General features: G+C 44.9%; 3 protein-coding genes across 20 annotated transcripts in view; 2 read left to right on the forward strand and 1 right to left on the reverse strand.

The window, feature by feature from the left end:
- The window catches only part of SPATA6L (spermatogenesis associated 6 like), a 94,777-nt gene extending 80,313 nt beyond the window's left edge, over positions 1-14,464 (reverse strand). For 2 of the 17 annotated variants that reach the window (XM_070051671.1, XM_070051657.1), the window contains exons 1-4: positions 14,217-14,438; positions 14,072-14,136; positions 13,125-13,272; positions 4,714-4,758 (exon numbers count right to left, since the gene is read on the reverse strand). In XM_070051671.1, the coding sequence (XP_069907772.1) occupies positions 4,714-4,752 (39 nt within the window). In that variant the 5' untranslated portion in view covers positions 4,753-4,758; positions 13,125-13,272; positions 14,072-14,136; positions 14,217-14,438. Of the gene's footprint in view, positions 1-308; positions 447-555; positions 706-4,713; positions 4,867-4,936; positions 5,101-13,124; positions 13,273-14,071 lie in introns of those variants that run through there. The other 15 variants (XM_017341555.3, XM_051858308.2, XM_051858348.2 and 12 more) reach the window with 13 other exon arrangements.
- PLPP6 (phospholipid phosphatase 6) lies at positions 772-3,631 on the forward strand. The gene has a single exon (XM_008255238.4). The coding sequence runs from the start codon at positions 772-774 to the stop codon at positions 1,645-1,647; it is 876 nt and encodes a 291-aa protein (XP_008253460.1). The 3' UTR covers positions 1,648-3,631.
- CDC37L1 (cell division cycle 37 like 1, HSP90 cochaperone) overlaps positions 14,437-15,105 on the forward strand; it is a 30,629-nt gene continuing 29,960 nt past the window's right edge. The window contains exon 1 of one of the 2 annotated variants that reach the window (XM_051858356.2): positions 14,437-14,793. In XM_051858356.2, coding sequence (XP_051714316.2) covers positions 14,662-14,793 — 132 coding nt within the window. In that variant the 5' untranslated portion in view covers positions 14,437-14,661. The remainder of the gene's footprint in view (positions 14,794-15,105) is intronic. The other variant, XR_011379830.1, reaches the window with a different exon arrangement.

Below are 15,105 nucleotides of genomic sequence, written 5' to 3' on the forward strand. Positions count from 1 at the left end.
GAGAAATGCTCTCTGTGCTCCAGTTAGAAAATGCCATGGGAGTTCCAAGAATAGAAAACATTGACCAGGGTATTTAGCACTAGATTGACAGAACTTGGCTCAGACCTGCAATGCCAAAGCATAGCTTCCAACCGTGGCTTGGCTTCAAGGCCCACTGTGGTTCTGCACTAGGCTCAAGTGCCTTTAGGTTTTTGGTTTTGTTTAGTTTTATAAGAAAATCTACAAATAACTTTGTAAGAATGTGATCCTTGTAAGCACTATTAGATTATCTTCAGAGAGCAAAACCCAGTGAAAAAGTCAATAATCACCTTTTCAAATCTCATGCACCGCTGAATCACAATAGGGAACACAGATGGAAAGCAGTCCGTCTCCAGGTACTGATTCAAGAGGTAGATCCCGAGGAAAACATCCTGCTTGTCAGGCAGGAACACTCCTGGGCAAGAAACCTTAAGAAGAAAATGAGAGAGCTAGCAGGGCTTCTTTTTGTTTTGTTAAACAAGGCTCTATTAACCACCCACAATCGCTGAGATCTGCTCCAGCCCCACACTCGATCACCTGCACCCGGCAGCAGCAAGGTCCTCCCCCAAGTCCTCTCCTCCCTCGCACAGGAAATTCCAGTTCCCCGCCACGTCTCCGCCAGGTGTCACAATCGCGCTCCCGCCGCCGTCTCCCCCGCCCCTCCGGGATGGCCGTGCGGAAGCGGAAGAGGCTGCAGGACCGGGAAGCCTCTGGTTAGGCCCGCCGGCTCCCGGGGCAGGGCCCCCAGCCGCGATGTCGAGCCCCCGGAGGAGCGTCGAGGGACGGCCGCTGAGCGCCTCCTCCTCCAGCAACAGCAGCAGCCCCGGCAGCCCGGCCCTTGGCGGCGGCAGGTTCGAGTTCCAGTCCTTGCTCAGCAGCCGCGCTCCGACCACCGAGCCCACCTCCGCCCGGCTCCGCGCATCCGAGAGCCCGGTGCACCGCCGCAGCTCCTTCCCCTTGGCCGCAGCGGGCTCCTCGCAGGCGCCCCCGCCCTCGCTGCCCGAGGATGACCGCATGGACCTGAACCCCTCCTTCCTGGGAATCGCCCTGCGCTCCCTACTGGCCATCGACCTATGGCTGTCCAAGAAGCTGGGGGTGTGCGCCGAGGAGAGCTCGTCCTGGGGCAGCGTGCGGCCGCTTATGAAGCTGCTGGAGATCTCGGGGCATGGCATCCCCTGGCTGCTGGGCACCCTCTACTGCCTGTCCAGGAGCGACAGCCCTGCCGGGCGCGAGGTACTCATGAACCTGCTCTTCGCACTGCTGCTGGACCTGCTGCTGGTGGGCCTCATCAAAGGGCTGGTCCGCAGGCGGCGCCCGGCCCACAACCAGATGGACATGTTTGTGACCCTCTCGGTGGACAGGTACTCCTTCCCCTCGGGCCATGCCACAAGGGCTGCCCTGGTGTCGCGCTTCATCCTGAACCACCTGGTGCTGGCCATTCCACTGAGGGTGCTGGTGATCCTGTGGGCCTTCATCTTGGGCCTCTCCAGGGTCATGCTGGGGCGGCACAATGTCACCGACGTGGCTTTTGGCTTTGTTCTGGGCTACATGCAGTACAGCATCGTGGACTACTTCTGGCTGTCACCCCACAATGCTCCGGTCCTCTTTGTACTGTGGAATCAACAATGACATCATCTCACTGGCACCAGGAGGTCTGAAGGTTTCCACATCCGGTGTTGCCCAGCTAAACCAGCTACATACAGTTTGCCCCTGTATTAAGAGATTCCAGGCTTACTTTGGGATTTCAGGTGTCCCACGGTCCTGATATGTCGCTAGGCCAGAGCATGTGCTAGTCTTTTCTGAAAACAGTCATATTAGGGGAAGAAAAAACAAAAACAAAAAAAACCCTACTGTATATTTATTTAATAACGGTTTATATCTCCAAGACAACTGCAAAGAAATCAAGCTGGGGTGGTTATATTATTGCTGGTTTTTGAAAGTTGACATCACTAAGGTTGGTTTTGTAATCCCATCAGTCAACAAATCACTTGTAAATTGAAGTTTGAGAAAGAAACATATTCTTCATTCAGTAAATACTTATATACATGCAAATAAGCCACATCCTAATCCTAATCCTCTTCATGAGCTAAGATTTTATACAGTATTCTAAAAGTCTAAGGCATAGGTTTTCCAATGTATTCCCTGGAGATCTATTGCCACAGCTGGGGAGATTTCTTCTTAATTCTGATTTTCCTGGTAAGCTTCTTTCTTTGTTGTCTCTTCCGTTTTTGTGGACTGGGTAATGAGAAAATAAATTGTTGTACCTGTCTTTCCATCCTCTCCCCCTACATCTTAAAAGATCTTGAGATATTTGTTTCCCACTACTCTAATACCGTCCTTTAGTATTCAGAGAATAAGCCAAGAACTTTGTTGAAGAAGCAGAACTTAAACGGTATGCGTATCTAAGGTGCTCACAGAAAAGTAAGGATGCGAGTATGGCCTCATGGTTCTCATGACAACTAATAACATGTCAAGACAGGCCACAGAAGCAATTGCTGGGGAAAATCAGAGGAACTGGAAGTTTGGAGGTAGACTGCCCACATGGCATGCTGATGACCAGGCTGGCAGGAGATGGGGCCCGGCTGCCTGTCATCTCTACTAAGTAAATAATAATGCTCTTCTTTCAGGATAATGAAATGAGAAAGTAAGCTGATTCTTTTTAATGCAAGAGAATAAGCTTAAATATGCCACAAGGATGACCCTGTATTCTATAGTTTTTCCTATGGAATCCAGTTTTCCTGTATTTTAGGTGGCAGTATTGAATTTGTAATTCATCAATTTACAAGGCACAAGGCAGACCTACTACATTTCTGTCTACACTGACCTTTACATTTAAAGTTGTTCATCCATGGTGCCTTTCCAAATCATAAAACCAAAGACCACCTAATATATGGTGGGCTCTCATCATTATTTGGCCCAGAAAGACGGGAGAGTATGCACTTTGAATACTGCTCTACCTGAAAGGAAAACCTCTATACTACCCATGAAAATGGTGTCTTCAGATAATCTTAATTACCCATTATTTTGGCATGTATAAATAGAAAGCATTCCATAAACCTTTGATTTGACAGAGGTGCAGATGAAATCTTAACAGAATGGCTGTGATGCATGGGCTCTGACTGCAGGAAAGCATGGCCTTCCCAGAGGGAAGAGCACCCTGAAAGAGGGACAGCTAGTCCCATAAATAAAATGAAATCATTGGCATCCTCACAGTACCCTGAACACTGACTACCTCTTCACTTGGAAAAGCAGCCAAACTGTGAAGCTCTAAGTGGTTTGAGCTTGTGGTTTAACCTTAGAAAGAGCCTTCATTTTAATCACAGCAATATCCAGGCCAGATTTTTGGAAGCAATGATATTTCCTCTTGCAGCATCCTAAGTCTGAATATTGAGGGTCTACCTTCTGGTTCATAGTTGTGCTTCTAGGATTCCTTGCTTTAGTTGCTGGGGCCTGAGTTTGCTGACTTTTAAAGCACAGATCAATTCACCTGACTTTCTGAAGCACCCTAAGTACTATAGCATAGAAAACTGGTTTCTTTATTACGCCAAGTTGTACACTAATGAATGCTTTTAAAAACTCAGAATAAATAATGTTGAATGAGGTGACATGAAAACTTGCTTCATTTTTGCCTTCAGGAGGGAAACTGACATATCATTCAATTTCTCAATGGCTCCTTCATCTTCCTGTACAATTTTGAGAGCTTTAATTGACAGCACAGTTGATACCAACTGGCTCTATCTGCTGTCAGCAAAGTGGGACAAATCCAGGACTTTTGATCATGTCTCACAGCTGCATGTATGATGAAACCACAGCATTTTCCAATTGCACAGAGGCTGTCCACACATGCCATGGCAGTGTCCTGCAAGCATTATGTTTGTAATTGCGGCCAGTAGAGAAGCTCCTAGTAACTTGGAGGCAAAGCTGCATGTCAGTCACTAAGTACAAATGGACTGGAAAATGAAAGCTGAAATGGCATAAGGGAGGACTGACTGTAGTTGTTGTCCTAGGACCTCACTTACAAGGGTTAGATGGATAATCATAAAACATTTGTCGAGACAGGCACTGGGAGCAGCCGTAAGCTACTGTGTGGGAAGCCAGCATCCTGTATCAGAGTGCCTGGGTTCAACCTGCAGCCACTCCACTTCTGATTCAGCTTCCTGCTAATGCACATCCTGGGAAGCCACAGATGACGGTTCAAGTGTTTGGGGAGACTGGCAGGATCCTGGCTTCTGCCTGGCCCAGCCCTGGCTGTTGCTGGCATTTGGGAAGTGAATGAGCAAGATGCAAGTTTTCTCTTTTTTTCTCTCTCTCTCCCTGTTCATCTTTTCAAGTAAACACTTTTTTTTAAGTTATATTATTCCCTGGTTATTAAAAGTAAGTTTTTAAATCCTTTTGTAAATCTTTATCCTAGAAAAGAAAATCTTCCTTGGACTTAATGCAGGGTTATTTTAAAAGAAAGGAAAAGCTCAGGATAAAGCTAAGAAATGTTGGCTTTAGTTAAACAAAAAAAAAAAAAAAAGAGGTTGGAACACTTGAGCTGCAATAGGACGTCGGGGGAGGCCAATGTGGACAATCTTAGGGACAAGGGTACCATCTGCCCAAAAGATAAAGATGGGTGTGTGTGTGAAGTGGGAGAGAGGTGGCACTAAACCATAGGGACAGTGTAAAAATCTGACGAGGTTATGGGTCTCTTACCGCCCGGATCTGCAGTTCCACCACCACCTCCAGAGGCATCGTTCCCTGTGTGGGCGAAACGACCGGAATGAAAAGATCCTTCCGTGCAGTCCTGGAGCAACCTTTCTTAGTTTAGCTCAACCCCTAGAGCAAGTGCTCCCAGAAACTTCCCCAGCCCCCTGCCCCACCCCGTCCCCCATCTGTCCCCGCCAGCCCGGGTCCCTCCCACCGGGACGGGTCTCACAACCGGAGCTGGAGTGTAAGCTTCCAGAAGGCGGAAGCGTCGCGTTGCCATGGGCATCCAAAGCTCCGCCTTCCACCGGGGACGCGCGCACGCCCTGCGCTCCGCTGGGAACGCGCGCTCTGGACGTCTGCTTAGCGGGCCCTGCGCTGGCGGGAGGGGCTGGCCGGGTCCGGAAGCAGTGGCCAGATCCCTAGGTGCTAGGGAACCTAGTTTTCTTTCCCTCGACTCTCTTAATGGCCCCAGGAGCTACGTTAAAATGTTCAGTTTCCATTCAAAATGTGGAATGAGAACATAGCTCCGTCATAATTTAAGTACGACTCATTTTTAGTAACTAAGCGACCCCTAAACCCTGGAACTTCTGTATGATGATTTAATACAGTTACCTGCCCTTAAAAAGTATTCTCTTCCTTATTAAATGTTATATCTTCATGTTTGGCTTAGAAAACACAGTCATCATCAAAAACAAGAAATTAAAACGTGTGCTAGTTAGAAACCCAGCAATAATCAAAGTTTATAAATTAGGTTACCTACAATGGAAATATTTGTCAGTCTTTCTTCAGCGCATTGTTCAGGTTTTTCAGGGGTTTAGTTAATCTAAGAGAAGCGTTGAATTACATCATCTCCCAATGAGTAGTAACCTTATTTACCCAAAGCCACAGTTAACAGTAAAAAGAAAGAAAGAAAGAGAGAGAGAGAGAGAGAGAGAGAGAGAAAGTAAGAAAAAATAGTGGGCAGGGCTACAGTTGTTACTAGTAGAGAGGGAGTCACTTTTTTTTTTTCTGTTCACTGTATTTGCCCAAAACTGAAGGGGAAGGAGTTGCTGCTTTTAACCAATCTGAAAAATCTGTCTCTGAAAAGAAAAGAAAAAATCCTACATAGTGTTGAGTCATTTATTGCTAATATTTTGCAGTGAGATTTAGGCAATTGGAAATAGTGCAGAAAGATTTCCCAAGACAAAAGTTAGGTGTTTGTTTCTCTGATTGGAGTCCCTGGAAGGGAAAAACCCAGTGTGATGAAGAAGCATCTATTGTGTCCTTATTCAATTCCTGTGCTCTCTCTACATGTCATGAGATACCAAGTGGCCGCCAGACCCCTATAATGTGCAGAACACCTATTTGTCACTGACTCACCTGTTTGTCACTCATGTTAATAAGTCACCAACACCAAAGCTAAGGTGTCAAAAGTGATAACCAAAACAGGTTAGTAAATAAGTAGCAGAGGTAAAATAGAAGAGAGAAATCAATACTAAGGATCTAAAAAGTGCTAGGAACATTGCATATGCTAATTCATTTCAGCCTCACAATAACTCTCTGAAGCAGAGACTGTTATCCCTATTTTCAGATAGAGACAGCCACATTTGAATCCAGATGTGCCCCACCACATTACTGCCCTACAGCATAGACATCCTATTGCTACCTGGAGATACAGTGTCCCATCCAGCTCTCTTCCTATTCCTAACTTCTGATATAACTGGCCTCTCTTGCTTAGCTGCTGACAGCCTTCTCATTTCCCTCCAATTCTGGTCATCCTTTTTCTGTCTCTGTTTATCCTCCTCTGCCTGGCTAAGCAACGTTTTTAGGTCCTCTCCTTTCCTTGCTCTATACTCTTAACTTGGGTGCCATCCAAAATGGGTATTGATTAACACATGTACACAGATTCACTTATCCTTCTCAGGCCTCTCCTACTTCCCTGTCTGCCTTCTTCGGTTCCATACTATTACCCATATTTATCATCTTTGCAGCAACTGTCACACTAGCAGCTTTACATTTATTCTTGTGATTGCTGATTACTCTCTCCATAATCTGTATGTTCTGCATGGCTAAGTGTTTGCATACTAAATACCTGGCAAAGCAGATGCTCAACACATACCCTTGAGTAAATGTTAAAAGTGCAGAGATTATCAAACCAGTCTATAAGGGTTCATGTACGTGGGTAAGGGGAGGTCCTGCCACATCAGGGCAAATTAAATATGCATAATGAGAAAGAACAGAGTGCAGCAACTTCTGCTAGTATGCCAAGAGGATACTGAAGGGTAATAAATGAGCTAGCAGGGAATGTACTCTGTAAATTTTACCCACCATGATCACCATGAGGTGATCACCAGAGGCTACTGGTTGCCATGGAGATGCCTCTGGCCCACCTGGCAAAGTATTCATCATTGAGGCTACCACCTCTGCGGGAGGCCAAGCAAAGCCATTCAAGGATCAGACTGTCACCACTTCAAGAGAATGGCTTTACTACCGTGTAGGTACCTCATGGTGGCAGCAAACAGATTCCAACAATTTATATTCCCAGAGTGCTTCTGCAATGCAGCTTTAACAGCAATGACATCAGCATTGCAGAAATGACACATCAGCACATCCTGCCCACATCCTGATGCCAAACAAGAAAACAAAAACTGACCCAAATGGGAATTTTCCAAAGAATAAGAATATGATTGTCAAACAATAATGGGCTGAGATTTTCCTTTTAACCAAAAATTAATTAAAAGACACAAAGTTATAAACATATTTTTTAAATAAGAGGGATATTCACATGAAGGCTGAAGCTCTGAAAAAAAAGAAGGCACTCATGAGAGGAGTATAGAGAAATAGTCACACATTGTTGGTGAGGTTGTAAACACATATAATGTACTCGCTTTCTATGACTACTGTAACAACACAAATTTAGGAGCTTCAAACAAACAAAATTATTATTTAAAGCTTGGTGGACCAGAAGTCCAACACATATCTCCGGGGACTAAAATGAAGGGGCCTGCAGACTGCATTCCTTTTACCCTTTCTATGTCCTTATTTTTCCAATGTTAAAGACTGCCCCTATTCCTTGACTCAAAATTCCCTCCCTCTGTCTTCAAAATCAGCAACATAGAGCTAAGTCTTTCTCATGCTGCCATTTCTCTGGTTCTCTTTTCCACTTTAAATAAATACATAAAATATATACATATATAAATATATTTTTAAACATCTTGTCCATTTAAAAGTTTAACTTCTTTTTTATTTACTTCAAAGGCAGAGCCAGAGAGAGAGAAATAGTTCATATGCTGGTTCACTCCTCAAATGCCCACAACAGCTGGGACTAGGGCTGAACTAGGCTAAAGGCAAGAGTTAGGAATTCTACCCTGATGTGTTGGTGGCATATGCCCAAGCACTTAAACCACCATCTGATGCCTCACAGGGTACACATTAGCAGGAAGCCAGATTGGAAGTTAGGTAGGAAGTTAGAAATTTAGCCTCTGTGTGTGTGAGACAGGCCTGAAGACTAGCACTTACTGCAAAAGCTCCAGAAGCCCAGCATTTTGCACTTCAAAGCCCTGCCCAGACCCTGGTTAACCTCCCAGGTGGTCCCAGCCCTTCCCCCAAGGAAAGCTCCCGGGAGAATTCTCTCTCCTAAGGGACCAAATGGGTTACCTGACCTGATAACATGGGGCAATAAAACCTTCACAGACCCGAAGGGAAGTCCCCTACTCTGCCCTCCAGCAAATCTGAGGAGGAATTTGCTAATTTTCACCCAACAAACCCTACTGCTAGGACTCCCCATCCTTTGTCCTGGAGGAGAGTGGGAGGTGGGTAAACAGACTCCCTTAAAAACCTAGGGAAGTCCAAACAGACTGTGAGCTCAGCTCTGCCTCTTAGCTGAGCAGCCTGCCTGGCCTGCCCAGGTGTATTCTCTCCATTCAACCATGTAGCACTGCTCTCCCCCAGTCCGAGCAACTGGGCACTCTCTGTCCCTTCTGTTCTGATGAATGCCCTGTTCTCAACAAAGCCTGCTCTCTGTCTCACGCCTGAATTCTTTCTTGAGAAGACAAGAGCCCCATGGCTTCCATGGCCTTTCCTCCAGTGACAGAAGTACAGGCAAGACAATCCCAAGTATTCTGAAATGGAAAGTAGGTGTCCTAAGCAGCAGCTTAACCTGTTGTACCACAGCACCCTCCCCTCAGTCTTCCACTTTTATATTTCTGATTACATTGGAACCACCCAGATAACCCAGGATAATGCTCCTATTTTTAGAGTCAGATGATTAACAAACTTAATTCCACCTACAACCTTAATTTCTCCTTTATCATGTAAGATAACGTTTTTCCAGGAACCAGGATTTAGGGTATGGACATCTCTGGGACCTGTTATTCTGTCTATCACATGTAAATTCTCTGCAGAAAAAATTAATAATGTCCACCAAAATTTCTACTTGGCTCAGAAATTCCATGGCTAGATTTTATTCTAAGGGTGTGGTTTCACAAAAACACAAACACATATGCTTCACCATTATCTAATTTTATTTATTTATTTTGAAGAGGAGCAGACATTTGGTATAGCAATTAAGTTGACACTTGGAATGCCTGCATCCCACATCCAAGTGCCTGGGTTTGGATCTTGACTCTGCTCCTGATTCCAGCTTCCCTGCTAATGCAGACACTGAGATGCAGCAAGCAAAGGCTCAAGTACTCGGGTCCCTACCACCCACATGGGAGTTCCTGGCTCCTGGTTTCAGCCTGGACCAGCACAAGCCTTTGTGGGAGTTAAGACACTAACTACTTGGGAAACCTGCATCCCCTATTAGAGTGCCTGAGTTTGAGTCAAATCTCCTCTCTGGATTCCAGCTTCCACATAGTATGCACTCTGAGAGGCAGCAGGAAGTGACTCAAGTACTTGGGTCCCTGTCCCCTAAATGGGAGATGCAGATTGAATTCTGTGCTCTTGACTTTGGTTTGGCCCAATCCCAGATACTACAGGAATTTGAGGAATGAATCAGCAAATCTCTATCAGTCATAAAATGAAAATACAAATTTTAAATATTCATAACAATTTTCAAAAATCTTTAACATAGCTTCAAATAAGAAAAGCCAAGGGCCAGTGTTGTGACACAGAAGTTAAGCCTCTGGTTCAAATGCAGGCATCCCACAATGGGACAGGGATTCGATTCCCACAGTCCTGCTTCCAATCCATCTCCTTGCTAATGTGCCTGGAACAGTAGCAGATGATGGCCCAAATACTTGGACCCCTGCCACCCACATGGGAGACTCAGAGTTCTGGGCTCCTGATTCCATGCTCCAGCTATTGCAGCAGATAGATCTCTTTTTCTCTGTCCATTTCTGCTTCTCTCTCTGTCACTCTTTCAAATACACAAATCTTTTTAAAAGGAAAAATAAAAGTTATCATATCCTTTCGTGAATCTCCTAACAAAACAGCCCAACAAGTAGCTGGCACTATGGTGTAGTACCTGCAGCGCCAGCATCCCTTATGAATGTCGGTTCATGTTCTGGCTACTCCTCTTCTGATCCAGCTCTCTGCTATGGCCTGGGAAATCAGTAGAAGATGGCCCAAGTGCTTGGGCCCCTGCACTGCGTGGAAGACCCAGAAGAAGCTCCTGACTCCTGACTTTGTATTGGCCCAACTCTGGCCATTTGCGGCCATTTGGAGAGAGAACCAGTGGGTGGAAGATCTCTCCCTCTCTCCCTCTTTCTCTAACTCTACCTTTCAAGTAAATAATTCTTAAAAAAAAAAAAAAAATAGCCCATCGGGGCTAGCGCTGTGGCACAGTGGGTTAACGCCCTGGCCGGAAGCGCTGGCATCCCATATGGGTGCCAGTTCGAGACCCGGCTGCTCCACTTCCTGTCCAGCTCTCTGCTATGGCCTGGGAAAGCAGCAGCAGATGGCCCAAGTCCTTGGGCCCCTGCACCCACGTGGGAGACCTGGAGATAAGCAAATTACTGTGATATGTAATACAAGTAATTCAGAAAGAAACCCATTTAAAGGCACTATATTATTAGAACAGTGGTTTCTGCATCCAAAACAGAAGCAGGCAATTTGAGTACTTTTTTTTTTTTTTTTTTTTTTTTTTGCCAGGCAGAGTTAGACAGTGAGAGAGTGATATAGAGAGATTATATTGAGTACTTCTCTAAGTCCATACACTTCTTGGAAATTTTCCTCAAGAATCAGGAATACTTCTAGGAAGGAGTCAAATTACAACCAAACCGCTTTTCACAATTTTAAAGTCATTTGGGATCTAGATCCACACATGGGAACCATTTCACAAAATTTTCTTAGAATTCATGAGTCAGGTTCATATGTTACTCTCTGTGTTGTGCTTTGATTCACTCGTATTTGCAGGCTCAGTCCTTATATAATTCCATAAGCAATGTCCTTGGCCATTTGGACATAGCCCTTCCATCTAGAAGTAATTTCTATAGAGAAAAAAAATTAACATGGTCTTTTAAGGTTCAGCTGGCTAGCTCTATGAGAGGAGTAGATAAATTATGACACAAAGCAATTTCTAAGGAATTCTATTATCCTATATAAGAAAGTGGGAGAGAATGATTACGTTTTAAGACTTAAGTTCCAAATATCTACTCTGCTTGGGTACTGGATTTAGACCCTGAAATCACCAGTGGCTCAAGATGAGACTACCTCTGATTTCATGATGTCTATTCCTTCTTCTAACAAAACATAACTGTGTTCCTTTTTTACTCTCGTCTGCCTTTATTTAATCCTGCATCTTGTCTTCTATCCTTGTTTCTATCCTTTATTTCCTATTCATTTATTCAGCACATTTTTATTGAGTTCCTACTATGTGCCAGATATTGTTATAGGCAATGCAGGTAAAAGGGTGAACAAGAAAAAAAACTGTGCTTTTGTGGAGTTTAGATTCTAGTGGGGAAGAAAACATAATAAATGAGTAAACATAAAAAAGATAATAATAGTATGATGAATGGTGGGAAGGAAAATATCAAAGGTGGTGAGACAGAATGTTACAGGTTAGAGCATAAGAGTCCAATTAGACTCAGCTGCCAAGTTGGTCTCTCTAGGGTAAGACATTTCACCTGAGAAGCATGACCACGACTGAGATGTTAAACGAGCTAATAGAAACAATATACTGGCAAAGGGAACAGCAAACACAAAGGGCCTGAGTCAGGAGAAATGGGTGTTTGAGGAATGGAATGGCCAATGAACATACTAACAGAGACCTAGAGCAGGGAGTTACGGAGTTACAAGATGACGCTGAAGAATTAGGTTGCCACTAAATTGCACAGCAACTTAAAGAATTAAAACAGTCAATGTGATTATTTACCTAACAGTCATAACCTCTTCTTCCTTGTCAACAGAACCCTAGTTGTGTTTGGACGAAAATGCATACAGTTCCAGGTAATAAATCATAATTTATTAAGCCAGTTCTGGCCAATAACATACAAGACAGTCACTAGAAGCTTCTGGAAAATATATTTATCCCTAATATAAAAGCCATAAGTAAATAAAGCTATTTTTGCCTCCTCTCTCGCTTCCTGCTTTAGCTGTTGTTATGTTTTAATTTCCAGAGCTAGGGTACCCATCTTGCAACCATGACATAACAAGCCTAAAGATGCAAGTCACCAATTGTTGGACAGTAGAGGAATAACCTGGGTCATTGCTACAACTGGCAAATGTTAAACCTATCCTGGGACCACAAAGCTTTATCCTTTTTGTTCAGTAAACAATAAATGTCCCTACAGTTTAAATATCTTTGAGATTTCAGTTACTTGCATTGAGAGAATATAACTGATATAGGTGGGATATGACATGATCTGATTTAGATATGTGCAGCAACTGTATAAATACATTATATAGTGAAAGAATGGAAGAGAAGCATGGACAACTTCTCCAGTAGTTCTCAGAAGGGAGCATGGTCTCCTGACCTAAGCAGAGAACAGTAAAGCTGAAGAAAACTAGATTCAAGGCACATTTGGGAGGAAAATCACAGGACTTGCTGACGGTTTAGACATGAACAGTGAAGAACGGTTTAAGCCCAAGATTTTGGACTTGATCGTGATGTCATTCATTGAGAAGACAGAAATAAGAGGTTTGGGGAAGGAAGTGGGATCCAGAGTTGTTTTTTGGATGTATTAAATGTACAATCTGTATGAGTCATTCAAACAGAGATGTCAAATCAGCAGGTAAGCATATTTCTCTGAAGTACTGTGGTAAGGTCAGGGCTTGAATTGCAATTTGGGAATTGTCAATTTAATGTTATTTAAAGGCACATAAGTAGACAAGATCGTCCCCGCCAGCCAAAATATGAGGAAATCTAAAACTAGAGGCCTGCTAGAACACAAAACTGAAGAGAAATAGTGAAAAGGTAGGGGGAAAACCATCATCACCATCAGCATCATTTAGTATTTTTGTAGAGCTTACTTTATGCCAAGCATTGCTCAACTCACCACGTGGCTTCATGACAGTAAAGAGAAAAAAGTGCTGTCCTTTTCTTTCTCCCTTTCTGTTTTCTCCTGTGGTTTTCACTCTTAAACTCAGTTGGTTTAGATGCAGTGCTTCTCAACTTTCATTTGTAATGATTAAGTTCTATAGTCACTGGAAAATATTCAAATAGCATAATAGAGGAGTTGAATGTGGAAAGATCCTCAGAAACTTTGCTCCCATCTCATCCACCCTAGGCAATCACTAACAGTTTCTTGTATACCTCTAGAAAATTTCCAGAGACTTGTTTTTACGAAACTAGGAGGACCCCCCCCCCATATATGTATGTATCTCCACATATATATCTAATTCTACAATGTGCCTTATTTAACTCAATACATTTTGGAGATATTTCTACTATCAGTAACTGTAGATCTACTTGATTCTTTTTAAAGACTCAAAGAACCCTACTGTATTAACAAGCCATGATTATTTACATTCCTCTTTTTTCCTTATCACTCAAAAAAATTTTGTAGATAAATCTTCGGATATTGGTGCAAAAATAACTGTTGGATAACTTCCCAGCAGCGAAATTGCTGTATGAAAGCACTTATGACTCTCATATGGTCAAATAACAGCTCTTTTTTGTCATATCTTGGCCAACATTTGGTATTAAGCAATTACAAAAGTTTGCCAATCCAGTAGATTGAAAAAATGGCGTCTTGTTGTTTTTATTTGGGCCTTTTAAATTGTGAGCAGAGCAGCAAGGCCTGATGGTTAAACATGCACATTTTGGAAGCTACATTCGGTGGGCTGGATTCTGGCTGTTCTTAAAACGTACGACCTCCGGAAGGCCTCATTTTTTTTCTTCTTCTCAAAAAAATAAATAAATAAGTAAAATTTTTAAAAGGATATGGCGCCAGCACAAATCTTCAGGGTTAAACGCCAGAAGTAAACAAACAGGGAGCCCTACACGGTTGCTTGAAGCCAGTTAGGGTCCTCCTCCTTCCAGCAGGTTTTGCAGAACTCGCTTGGTACCTGTAATTTGATATGTGAAGAAACAGGCTCTGCTTTCAAGAGTCGGCCCCCTACCCCGCCTGCTCCACCCTGAGACCTACAGTTCCTGTGTCAGTGTACGTGCAAACAAAAAGAGGCGACACGGTCGGTCCGCGCACCTCCCGGCGGGCAGGAACGCCAGACAAGTTTCTAACACGACCCGACATTCGCCACCGCAGCACCGTGAAGGTTAAGTCGTCGGCGCTTAAATGCCTGAGAGAACAAGTTTTAAACGAGAAAGGATTCTAAATCCACCCTACACACGCCCGCCGAGACGCCTCTCCGCGGCCACGCCCCATCCGGAAGTGACGCTGCCCGTCGGAAGCCTCTTCCGCCACCCGCCGGCGGCTCGGCCCCGGCTGGCGCGGGCTGTGCGTAGGCATCGCGGCCAGCGGAGGGATTGTGGGTAACGAACCCGGCCGGCTGGGGCGGCTGGCTCCGCGCAGCAGGGTCCGCTCACGCCAAGTCCGTTGGCTGTCGCTGTTATTGGGCCGGGGGCAGCGGGACATGGAGCAGCCGTGGCCACCGCCGGGACCCTGGAGCCTCCCTCGGGTCGAGGGTGAGGCCGAGGAAGAGAGTGACTTGGACGTGTCCCCCGTTTCCCCCCGCTGCCCGCAGCTGCCGGGCGGTGGCGCCCAGGTGAGAGGGGCTCGCGTTCTGCTGGGGGGTTGGGGCGGTGCTGCCACACAGCCCCCAGGAGTGCCGCGTCTCCCCGGCCCCCTTTGCCCTGTTCCTAGCTCTCGCGGGGCTGGGGGCCTGATGCCACCCCGCCGCTGTTGTAGCATCCTTTGAGGGAAGAAGAGGCGGCCGTGTGTTCTTTCGTTCGTTCCCAGCCTCCCCCTCCGCGCACACCTTTTCTTTCACCTTGGCTGATCCCTCCTCACCCTTGGAAGGCGTCCCTCTTTTCCCCCTCCCTGACAACACCCAGATTTGGGGCGGTTCACGCCGTAT

Source organism: Oryctolagus cuniculus, chromosome 1 (genome assembly GCF_964237555.1).
Source record: "Oryctolagus cuniculus chromosome 1, mOryCun1.1, whole genome shotgun sequence".
NCBI lineage: Eukaryota > Metazoa > Chordata > Mammalia > Lagomorpha > Leporidae > Oryctolagus > Oryctolagus cuniculus.